The sequence below is a fragment of the Lissotriton vulgaris genome, unplaced genomic scaffold, assembly GCF_964263255.1.
Source record: "Lissotriton vulgaris unplaced genomic scaffold, aLisVul1.2 SCAFFOLD_2155, whole genome shotgun sequence".
NCBI lineage: Eukaryota > Metazoa > Chordata > Amphibia > Caudata > Salamandridae > Lissotriton > Lissotriton vulgaris.
In genome coordinates, this window is record NW_028249608.1 from 103,987 (window position 1) to 116,911 (window position 12,925).

Consider the following 12,925-nt stretch of genomic DNA (forward strand, 5'->3'; position numbering starts at 1 on the left):
GAAACAAATATTGCCTCCAGTGGCACTTGCAACACCAACGTCACGAATGTAGGAATATCAATCCACTAATGCCGCAACTGTCATTGGCACAGTCTCCGAGAAGCTGACGCTTGCTAGCATTACACCATCCTGAAGAAACCAAATACTGACTGGGATTCCAGTCTCTTTCAGAAGTTTCACTTGTGTGACTTGAATGTCCAAGGATTTGAAGAGTTGTTACTTGCAACTTGTAAGCATTTCTTGTACCCCACTGCCTAGTGTGTGGACCTAAACTGTTCATCCACATTTTCTTAGTTCTTACCCATGTGGCTGCTACTCTTTTAGACATTTCCATTGACTTCATTATCATCACCCAAACCGTCCTTCTTAACAAGCAGTGATTGGAAGAGTGATGCTTATAGGTAGTTCACAGCAGCCATGAGATCAGGACACAATAAGACAATATTGCCACCTTCCTGTCCAAACATCCATCTTACCATGTACAGTTCTGTATGGTTGTGTGTGACCCCTTTACACACATCTGGTCCTGCAGCATCAGCTATGGTGTGTGCCAATGATACTTGGTTATAACTAAAAATGCATGAAGAATCTTGGGATGACTGAATAATTGGAGGTGTCCAGATCCACATTCAGGAATAAATTTATTAGTACAATTTGTATCAACCCAAAGATTCTGCTTCTGGCCTCAACTGACCGCACTCCCGTATTCATCTGTCCTAAATCTATCCTTCTATCTTTTGGGTTCCCTCTCACTTGCCTGGACTGATTATCATCACCTAATTATTACTTTCGCCAAGAGTGTCTTCCAACATTTTGGGCTTTCTAAGCTGTCGACTTGAACTCCACCTGGTCTTTGCAGTCCAAATATGATGAACAACTATACCAGATGTACAGTTCTCCCAGTCAATAACATCACAAAATCCTAATGTCATGTCCCTTGGGTTAGTTCCAATCATGTATATACCAATTGCATATATTGCGTCCCATCCACATGACATAAGTCATGTGGATGGGACCATAACAGGTGACTTTTTACCCATTAGCTGACTTCTGTCTCTCCTACATCAGGCTTGTGGTACCATATCTTAATCCCTGTACCGGACGTTCACAAAACATGTCCCCAGGCACAGTAGATTTATTCTGTACAAGGGTCACCACTTTATTCATTCATGGCCAACAGCCAGCTGCATGTACTCATGTTTGTTTAGAAAAGTATTAGCACAGGATTAGCAAATGTTTTCATAACATATTGATTCTAGAAAAACCCAGGATTTACCACTTTAGTATAAAAGACTCACTACGCCTTACAAAGTCAGAGGAAATATTCCTTCCAGGCTGGACCGAGACACTGCAGGATGATCCTTCGACAAGCGGAGATCTGACATCCCTTGCGGGGTGCCATCCTCGACGCAAAGACGGGGTCCTTGATTCAGAACCATCAGGTGAGGGGTTAGCACTTCCCCGGGGAATTCTTGGCTCCATTAGGCTCAATTAGAACATGTCCTAGCACTTACACGTACCTGCTTCACCTACACCTCTAGGCTAGGCACAGTTAGGTAGGATACGCATTGTAGGAGTACGCCAATGCTATTGTTTTATGTAGAAATATGCATTTATTTATCTTATTAGTACTATGGTAGAAATGTATCTACTTTTTACGATATTGGTACTAGCGATTGCATTTGTCTGCTCCTGTCTTTTGATTGTCGCAGCTAACGTGTTTCATACTAGACTGACACTTGACCATTAAATCATTATTGAAACCGTTCCAATCGCCATTCTATGTATTCTGAGAAAAGCAAGCACGAGTGACTGAGCGAAAGATACCATATTGTTTCCACGATACCTGAGGAATCCATGTTGTAATGTTCAGTGGTTGCCAGAAACTACATACCACACTGTATAGTACAGAGGGGTGATAGTGGCACTGTAGAGCTAGCAGGTCTAACGGGTGACTCATCCTGTGGGGGTGACCAGAGTCTGTCTGCACACCGAGCCCTCAGTTTTGGTCATCCAAAACGCGCAGGTCCTGAAGGGTTCTAGGAACTACACAACACCAAAGGGCCAAGAAGTATGCTGTTTCCCTCCTTTTTTTTTTTACTTTCTCAAGTTTCCCTCCACTCTGATAGGCCATCTTTGTCTACAACATAATAAGCAATTCTCTAATAGGCTAGGTCACTTGATTGTCAGACAATGTCCAACACATTACACAGGGGAACATGGAGAGTCTGTTAAAGTCTAACTGAGCTTTTAATTACTGAAATACCTATAAGGCTTATGTCTTAGCTGCAAGGTTTCATAGGGATAAAATAGTTCCTGTGCCAGAGCAAAACCCTAATTGTATAAAACGTAATTACTCTTCTACAACAGGGCTTGAATACTTCATCCTGGGGACCCCTTACAAGTCTAAATTTGTAGGCACAAAAACTTTTTATACATGTTTTTTCCACCAATAGATTTGAGAACTCCTGCCTACAAACAGCCACTGTGGCTAGTGAAACTCACAAGCCATTTAACATTAGTCACGTGCCAGGTTTGGATACCGAAAGCTGTGCACTTTTTTGTCTTGACCTGCAATGAATGGCACTAGAGAAGTTTGAAACAGTATTTTTTTATGAATATTTTCATTGTTGTGGACTTGTTATCCTTTCTGTAACCCAAATTGGCTGGTGTCGACATCCCTGCCCTGCCCCCCTTTTTCAACATTGCTGTTTATAGTTTACTGTTGATTTGCATTTATAAAAAAAGCATCCTAAGTAGTTCTACAAAAATAAAAAAAGCAAATGGGAACAAATAAATAACAGTCTGGCTAGAATTATACTGTGCCTGCCTTCCTTCTTTGTAAATATGTCAAATATCAGTCAGAAAGGCATGCTCAAAGCTGCTGTGGTGGCATGCACATGAGGGCTAGAGACCACCTCATCTCATCTTTTTTTCACCCCACTCAGGCCCTGTTTGCCACTGAGGAGCATTTTTTTTTTAATGCTTGTGTTTGAAACTGACCTACTCTGCAATGTTGTTCCTTTTTTTCATCATTTTAGATTGAAGGAAAATTGATTGAAGAGTTGAAGTCCACTGCCAGCGTTCTTCCCCCAAATCCCGCTGGACAGTGTCCGATCTGCCGCTGGAATTTGAAACACAAGTACAACTACACAGTAAGCATTTCCAGAGTTATGCTTTATACAGCACCTGAGTTTGTATATTTTAACTTTAAAAAAAAAAAATGTTCAGACCTTTTATAAAAATATCACCGATATTTAAATAACAATATCCACCTAGATCGAATTTCTTTTAATATGATCAGTGCGTCTCTGTTGCGAACCATGGTCCCCGGCTATTCGGAGGGAGCAATACTATCAAGATAATTTATAATGGATTTAAGCCAACTGGGCTTTGAGTTTCAGTTGCTAAAGAAAAGAAACCTGGACCCTCTTAACCCCGACAACTACAGACCCATTACAAATTTATCTTTCCTGGGCAAACTGTTACAAAGAGGAGCATTCACCAAGATGTCACAATTCATTGAAGATGATTTCATACTTTCAGACTTCCAAATAGGATTCCTTCCCGGAAAAGGCACAGAATCTTCCCTCATTAAGAAAACAGTTGAATGCAACAGGGTTGCTGCACTACTTCTCTTCGACCGTTCAGCCGCCTTTGACGCTTTTGACCATGGCACTCTAGTACAAGGACTCTCCGAAGCCAGAATAGAAAGAATAGAGGGGAATGCTCTTGACTGGATCACATCCTACCTTCACAACAGAACTAATTTCATCCATACTGTGAGAGGTTGGCCTGGTATATAATGCTCACTAGTTCTAGTGATCACTTTGTACCATGCCAAGCAACTCTTATGATGATCGGTTGTAAGTCAACCTTATAGACCAGTTATCCTAGTGGTAACTGTAGGAGAGTAGGGTCTGCAATCCTATGATCACCCAGATTTTTTGCTTTTGTTTCACTGGTTTACGACTTTCTCTGGCTGTGGGCCTGCCAATCAGACCCACAGCCTGGCTGTTCTCTTTCTAAATTACGATATGTACCCTAGGTGCATTTACCAATTGGTACTGGGCCACCTTATCAGACCCCGTAACGCAGGGCATTGGTGTACCCAGGGCCGCCAGGGGCTGCAGCATGTATTATGCCACCCCTGGCTGGCCTCCTAAATTTGACACAACTGGCTGCGTGACAGCTGGGGCAAAGTCGTGTAATCACCCTTTGCTTTAGGTATAGTAGCTCTATATCTAACCATACAATGGACACCCGAGTTCCTATCAGTCACTCCTATGGCAGGCCTTGACAATCCTGAAGGCAGAGTGCGTGGGCCCGTGTGAACTAGGTTCTGGCCCGAGCCGAGCCCGGTTGCAGCTTGCGGAATCAAGACCCAATGGCTGTTCCATGATAACGCGTACCACATCGGTAACTTCGGTGTCGCGTTATCAAGACATGTCGAGTAAGGTGTCATACGAATCGGGATGCTGCCCTCTCACCAACTCTGGCGACGAGGTTAGTATTCCGCCCTTCTAGAGGGACACGACATGTACGTAACTGTGAACCCCGGTTAAAGTTAACTAAAGCCTCAGCTCCACAAAATGGATGCTGCCACCACAGACACGAGTCTGACCTCCTGCTGCTGGGAGTCCTTCCAGCGAGGAGAGCTTGGACAAAGGGTTTCCTGTCGAGGGCGGTGTTCGCACCGTCCCAGACAGGGTTTGTGTATTCTGGGTAGGTAGGGCTTTTGCGAGAAGGTGACTGCGGAGTGGCACCCCGGTGCTCACTACGCATCTGCCGGTTAGAACCAGTTCCAGGGGCACCAGCCCTGGCCTGGGGAAAGTCCGGCAGGGGAGAGGGGTGTAACTACCCCCCTTCCTGGTCCCACCCTTAGGGCAGGACCTAGTCATGTACCCACCCCTTTCTTTAGAATAAAGGCCGGAGCGGGGACCCTTCCAAATTAGATCATCTTTGAATCAAGAATACTTTCTACGAAAGGACTTCGAGACTCTTCTCAAGATTTCTCCCTTGTGACTAAGGAGTAGTCACCCTGCATCAGCGGGCACCATCTAAGAACTCTGCGGTTTGCTGTAAGTCCTTCCTCAAGGAATCCGACGGCCCAGCTCGACGAGAACCGGCTTCCCTGGCACCTCTGACCTCTACCCACGTCAGCAGCTCAGCTGTGATCTGTGGGTGCGACGAGACCTCGAGGGACCGGCCATCATCAGAACCTGCACGCTCTTAACCAGCACGACCATCGAAGCAATTCTCTGGTGAGTGCTCTGGGGTCCGAGAAGCCCCGACCCTGAGCCGCTCCAGCACCGAAGTGCAGTCTCCCAGCATCTCCACGATCTGCGTGGGGCTCTTCTGCTCGCTGCTCAGCACGTTGTCTGGTCACTAGCCGCTGGCTTGTGCCCTTCTGTGACGACATCCGACAATCAACACTGCTGGTCTGGTTGCTCCAGACTGGCCCTTGCTTCCATCTTTGCGAGAAGCACCCCGGGCCCTCGTGGTCCACTCACGACGCCATCTTAGGCCCACCACGTGGCCCTGAGACCTGCCAAGGCTTGTTGCCCCATCCTGGGCCCAGCGACGCCGACAGCATCATCCTTCGTGGGACAGCTCGCACCTCCATCCTGGTCGCCGACAACGCCTCCTGGTCCGTGAGACTGCAGAGCCTAGCGTCGCCCACTCACCTGGCCGAGGTGACGGCCAACCGGTGCCTTCCTGGTACCCTCTGACTACTGGCTAGTAGTACGAACTTGGTCCCCTCTGCTTTCAGGTATCATCAATCTCTGATCCAGGCTTGGATCTCTACAAACTATTCATCACTGGTCGCCGGCCAGCAACTCCTTTTCTTCCGGCTCCTGGCTCGTCAGCGAAGACCCCGACGCCTGTAAGACTTGTGCAGCCGCAGCCCTCGTGGCTAGGTAACTCGGCATTTCGGTGCCTGCATAGCCTCTTTACTCTAGGGTCCCGAGTCCCTCGCTTCCGACTTGCCTTATCGGGTCCGCCCGAGACCTTAAACTTTCCGTGTCCTCGGACACTTGTTTTAATTGTGCACTTGAAGTATTTTCATAAGAGATTTGGTTTGTGCTTAGTACCCTGTCCTCATAAAGAGTACAGGGCTGTTGTGATTCTTAATAAATATACTGTTTATTTTCATAACACTTGTGTGGTGTCCTTTCACTTGGTGTTCAAGGGGTACATGTGTGGTAAACAGCTGGCTTAACGCGCCCTCTCGAGTCTTTAGCCTTAGACTGCTCGTATCCACGCTACTAGGATAGCTGGTCTATAGGTTGACTTACAACCAATCACCATAAGGGTCGTTTGGAACGATACATAGCGGTCGCTAGAATAGCGAACGCTGCATATCGGGCCAACTTCTCACAGTAACGTGGACAAAGCAGTCTTAGGCTAAACTCTGAAAGGCATGTGAAGCTGTAGTGTAGTTCCTATTTTCCCAATAGGCCCTGCGCATAGGAAGTAGTATCGACGTAGAAGTGCGGATCTTCCAGGCCTCCACTGACTATGCTAAACTTAATTGGGTTTGTTACCAACTAGCTCAGAGGTCACTGGAAACTTTCTTGACTGAATAGGAAGTGATCAGCTTCCCTGGTACAGACAAGAAGGGATTCAGTTTTCCAACAACCATGCAACATGACAACTTTGCTCCTCAGATCAAGAGTCAATCTCTAGGGTCGTGTGAACAATAGACAGTTATTTTACTCAGTCAGTGGTTGTGCAGTTTAGTTTCACAATATGTAGAGAATAGAGAGACGGGCGTTTTCAATAAAGGGTAACATTTATTGAACAGTCTTTCTTCTCGTACAAGAGAAATGAATTGCCACAATTGCAAGACTTGTTATTATAAAAAGTACGTACAGTAAGATGAGTATTGCGAAATAATACTGTAAAAGCATTGATATGGTTTCTTAGCCATACAATGGTTTAAAATGAATAAAACATATATACATTCATATATACATTAGGCTAAAATACTCAACTGGTGCTTCTAACTACGCCTACCCCAGTGTACCTGACCTAAGCCTAATACTTGGGAGGAGAGTAAGTAAGTAGCTTTAAGTTAAGTTGGTTTTGCCAAGGTTTGCTTCAATAATTCTCTCTAAGGGTTTAGTCAACACCATACCTCTGGAATAGAATGATGGAGGTCTGGTATCTCCTTCAGGGGGTCGATATCCCAGTCACCCGCAAGGGTAGACTAGAAAAGCCGGAGCTGGATTTCTCTGCAGGAGAAAAGACAGTGCCTCTCTCAGCGCGTCGAGGAAGAGGAGGAGGGGCAGCGTCCGTGGGCAGCTTGCATCTGCAGGGCTCTTGCAGGGGACGGCTGTTCAGCTGCTAGGTTCACCACACCATCGTTCGCTAGTTAGCAGCGATAGCAGTAGCGATAGCAGCTATGGTATCATCAGCATAACAGCAGCATCTTCAGCAGCGATGGCATTGAGGCAGCTAGCATTTGCTTAAGGCAACGTTGGTAATATTTATACCTGAAAGGTGCCTTGTTTGACGTAAGTTTTTGGACATAAGACGTCAATAAAGATGTCACTAGGAAGTGATCGTCTATCAGTACTCATTAAAGTTCTATTACTAATCAAAACATAGCAAGCGGGGATTTCCAGGTTGCTGAGTTTTTATCTTGTTGAAGAACTCTGAGTGTTAATCTAGGAATCTTAGATAATAGCTTCTGCTATGTCATTGCACTAATTGGTTGCAAAGGAAGTGGCAGAGAAAGCGATTCTGAAATGTGGCTCTGTTCGTGTGAGGCCAGAGACGAGTTTATGAATATTGCACTTGAACGGTTATGCCAATATAGGGAATAAATGGATTTATAGCCGAATAGGGGCATAAGGTCACAGTATCGATCAGGGTCCTAGATTAGAATGCTACACCCACTCCACGAATTCATGTCCATCAAATTACTAAAACTAGAGCAATAAGATGCATGTGTAACATTGCCCACCCCAAAATACATATATGCATTTGAAATAGGCGTATTTGTAATATGTGAAAATTTAGGTACTGTACGTTTTTGAAGCAGAGAAATCATTCAAAAATTATAGCATATGAAATCAATGAACGATTATGCAAAAAGAACTACACATGAAATATCTCTGAATACAGAAGAAGGGCGAGATAATTTCATCACATATAAATGCATTGCAGTAAAATGTGCTAGAGGCTGGTGTAAAGTTATTATGTCTCTAGAGGTATATAGAAATAGAAATAGAAGTAGAAGCTTCTGTTCTCTATGAATAGTTCCACTTTAAGCAAAGAATTTTTCGTGCCAGAAAAGGTGAATATTAAAAAGTGTTCAATTCAAAAGAATTATTGCTTGAACGGGGAAAATAGAGTTCCAACGCTTTTAGCAGTTTTTGTTGTTCAAAACTGAAGGCCGAATTCAGAGTTCATGGGACCGCTGTGTGTCGGAATGCTTCTCTAAAGTTATTGTTTCTGTTCGGGTGAGAACATCATATCAGACAGGCTCTCAAAGAATTGGTCTACAAAATCAGGTGACAGTTCGACCAAATTCGATAGTGCTGTAACTTGGCAGGTGTGAGAATGATTGCTGTCATCAAAGGCTGGATCAGCAATGCTCACAGAACGTCGTACCTGGGTGATGTTGCTTTTGTCACTCGCTCCACTGTTACCACCTAGTCGTAGCACAGGAGTCTCAACGAATGCCGTCATCAGGATTGGTAGCCGCTGGGGACAACACAATGCGTGAGCCGTTATCGGACTTAGCAAAGTATCGATATCCATTGGTACTGCTGATGGAAGTGAAAGACAGGTGTCCAACACGCACTCATCTCCGCATAGCATACATCGTAGTACAGGTAAGATGCAATTGTGCCATATCGGTCTGAATGAAAGGAACCAGGTCATGTTTAGATCACTCAGCCTGGCCAATCCAAGGACTCTAGTTATTCTGTCCCGGTAGCGCACTGCTAGGATTGTTTCTTCCATTCCCATAGGAGTCATGTCTGAGTTGTGGCTTGCCATAACGAAGCAGGAGGGTCAAAAATAAAATCCCTGCTACAAGTCCCAAAAATATGGGTATGCCGCCAAAAACAGAGTGGACAAAATTTGGAATGATTCCCAGAATTGCTTGAAATGGTGTTAGCAGTCCCGTAAAAATCGTCTTAAATATGCCTGGGATGCCTGTGGCACTAGACATGTTAAGGAGTTGGCTCAACATTTCTAAGAAATGCACTGGGCAATTTGTTGATAAAAGGTCATGAACCTCCGTAGCTGTCCTTGCAACTAGGAGATCATACGTCTTTTGATGACGTGATGGGCACTGTTGTCTGCAAAAGCACATACTTCATTTTGCTTAAAGTATCAATTCGTATAGAAGAGAAATGCAGACGAGGCCAGATGGGAGTCTCTATGTCTCCAGGCCCGCTCGGGAACAATGCTTGCATACAGCATTTGACCATGGAAGTTACGCTTACGAGATAGGCTTTTCCTGGCACAAGGCCTCAACATCTGTGATCCATTCTTAGAATGTAACTCCCATTCGCGAGTTGCATAAAGAAGGGCTCTATCTGCGTTGCAGGTGTGACAAGCTGGTGGCATGAAAGGTTGTTAGAATTACCTTCACAGGCTCCGTGTAAATTAATACCCTGGCACAAAAGTATACCGCTTAGTGAACGTTTACAGTTTTCACCACTAAGAAATAAATTTTTGTCGCTGTCACTATAGCATGAATGTGTGTATGGTAATTTCCATGCTGACTTAACATATCCTTTACCCAATCGTTCATACTGGCCAGTAGGTATGTATTCAAGGCACTTTTTAAATCGGAAAATTGTTATCGGAATAGTGATAATTCCGTGTATTATCCATTCAATGACAGGACTTTCTGACATTGTCAATGGTAATCTCTCAAGTTTTTCGATGCTCAGGATTGTATAGTCTGCTCCTTTCTGTGCCAAGCTGATTTGTTTATCAGTAAGGTTAAAAATGGAAAATAATGACGTTGTGTTGATTAAACGCCAAGGCACATAGCCTGAATGAAGATTTTGCAGCGTCCAGCCTAATTGTACAATAGAACGTAATTGTGACTGGCCATGCTGTAACATTAGCAAGTCTCTGTCTATTATATCAAAGGCAGAGGATACAATATTGTCCAACAAATATATTCTGGAGGACAGAGTCATTAACCCATTGTCCACTACAGAAAGTGATTTTTCCAAATTAATACAATCAATTTCTCGTATTTTTTCTGCTGTTTCAATTTGTGTGACTTTCCAAGCCTCGTTGTACGCAGCATAGATGCTGGCCGCTATGAAACGCTTTTGACGCGGTTGCGTGGTCCCATAATAAAATTGCGCAAATCAGCACCATCCTTAAGTAAAGATAAGTGTTGCTTAATTTCAGCCAGTGTGGATGATCCTAGCCATTCTAGGCAGAGTTTCCCTACACTGTATGTTGTTACTATCCCTGGATGTTGTCTCTGGGAGTATCTAGGGTCTTGTCTGGTCATTTGTAACCCCTGTGTTTTGTTCAGGAATCTATCTTGACAGTTGTTTGTGTCAGTAGGCCAGATTAACCACTTTTTCCAATCAGGAGGTGTTCTGTTAAAATGTAAAATTTTAGTTACGTCTATCTCAATATCTGTAGTTGCATTTTCAGGTATTGGTTTTGGAATAGACGGTTTGTTTAGGTCTTTGATCTTAGCTAGGCCAAGACAGGATGTTTGGTGAATTGTGTCATTTAAAAACATCATTTGTTCTGGTATCATGCAGGTTCTGAATAGTGCTTCTAGGCCTTGTACCTGCCAATCTTTCGTACCCCAAATGGTTTTTGTTTCAATGTTATTTTTCCAATAATCAAAACCGAATGTCATCATTTTTTCATAAAATGCTTCTGAATATATTAATTTAGTATTTGTCAGCATTGTTTTCATTCCTGTTTTATCTAACAGTTTGTAATAAAACGTTTCTGCATCACTGGTGTTAAACCCTGAGAAGTACTTGAATTTCTCAAAGAATATTTTAGAACTGCTTTTAGGTGGTGTAGCACAATGTTCCCATTGATTATACTTAAAAACATTTCTAGGCTGTGCAGATTTATGCAAATAATGATCGCCATAATGTGTATAACAGAACAACTGTTCATAACTAGACGAACCTTGTAAATAATCATGTTCTGTGAATCTAGCTGACATTACTAAATCAGACATCATGTCATTAATACTGTTAAAGTCCCAATCATCAGAGAATGTACTAGGTTTTGCAAAGTCACTTAAGGAAACCTTCAGTTGATGAGGATACTTCAGGATCTCGACCGGACCATAGATCTCATAGTCAGTTTTCTCCCATACTACCCCACCGGGTATTGGAATGGCTGTGACATTTACTGTTGACAGTTCTATTTTCTTCACGTGGGATGATCTGTGTGGTTTGAGGACTAGGTTGATGTTCTGACTTGCTGTGTCCATTGTACTATATTTTCCCTCAATGAATTTTCCCAAACAAAGTACCATGATGAGCCAAAGCAGGAGGAAAAATACACCTAGACCGAACCAGAACTCTAACCATGGGGAAATAAGGTAGATTTCCTTCAGTTGATGAAAGAGTTCAGTTGCTTTTTCTTTAAAAGTCATTTTTGTTTCTGGCATCACTTCGGGGTCAAGCTGGGGGAGTTCCTATCTCCATCCCGACCAGTGCTGTGCGGGTCCCACAAGGGTCGGCCCTTAGTCTGACCCTTTTCAACATCTACGTGACCCCACTAGCCAGACTAACAAGATCTTTCGGGATGGAGGTAGTCTCTTACGCAGATGACACCCAAATACTCGTCTCTCTTCCCCATTCAGATGTACAAACTGCCTCCAAGTTTAGATCTTGTATGGAGGCGGTTGGTCATTGGATGATCCAGAACTCTCTCAAACTGAATGGGGAGAAGACTGAGGTGATGGTGTTTGGAGGGAAAGAGAACATCTGGTCAGCCAACTGGTGGCCTGACTCGCTAGGAGAGTGTCCTTCCCCCACAACATCTGCTAAGAATCTTGGGGTGATGATAGACCCTGCCCTGGATATGGGCAGGCAGGTGAGTAGAACCATCTCCACCTGTTGGGGCTTAATTCACACCCTGCGAAGGATCAGGAAATACCTCTCTTTACAGTCCAGAAAGCAAGTAGCAGTCGCACTCATTGGCTCACGTCTGGACTACTGTAATGCGCTGTATGCGGGGCTAAATAGGAGCCTCCTGCAGCGCTTACAGGTAGTTCAGAATGCCACAGCCAGATTTGTTCTGGATGCTCCCAGACGCTCCTCGGCCACGTTGGCCAGGAAAACGCTGCACTGGCTACCGGTAGAACACCGAGTGCGGTTCAAAGTTCTATGCATGACCTATAGAGCCATTGCAAAAAACAGCGTTATGGGAGTTGGTTCCATCATCTCCCATTACATTCCCGGAAGGAACTTGCGTTCCTCCGGGAAATCGCTCCTGACAGTTCCCCGCATACAAAGAGCCAAGTGGGGTGGCAGGGCCTTCTCTACCCTAGCCCCCAAATGGTGGAATGATCTTCCTTTGGATCTTAGGTCCCTACCTTCCCTACAGAAATTCCGAAGTGCCCTTAAAACTCGCCTCTTTCTGCAAGCCTATGTGTAACGATGTCTGTTTCCTTTTTCTGATGGTATTGTTATTGTTAGGCGCCTTGATACCTGCGGGTTATTGTTTTGCGCATTATACATTTCTTTCAAATCAATCAAATCAAATCTTTCTTACTTTGAACCTCGGAAAAGTTGTCGAAGTCGATGAAATAACCAGAGGCAGTTCTGTCAATTGTTGGGATTGTTCTTTCAATCTGTCTTTCGGTAGCACTTTCTGATGCCACATTATTGTAGACTGGTGTTTCTTGACGAACTGTTTCAATCTGTGTCTCAAGAGGCACGAGTTCCATGGCATT

General features: G+C 44.2%; 1 protein-coding gene across 2 annotated transcripts in view; it reads left to right on the forward strand.

Moving 5' to 3' along the window:
* The window catches only part of LOC147663529 (large ribosomal subunit protein mL66-like), a 213,029-nt gene that overhangs the window by 33,627 nt on the left and 166,477 nt on the right, over positions 1–12,925 (forward strand). Inside the window, exon 3 of one of the 2 annotated variants that reach the window (XM_086950384.1) lies at positions 3,042–3,155. The exons of the other annotated variant lie outside the window; for it this stretch is intronic. Within the exon in view, the coding sequence (XP_086806510.1) occupies positions 3,042–3,155 (114 nt within the window). The remainder of the gene's footprint in view (positions 1–3,041; positions 3,156–12,925) is intronic. 2 annotated transcript variants of the gene reach the window in all.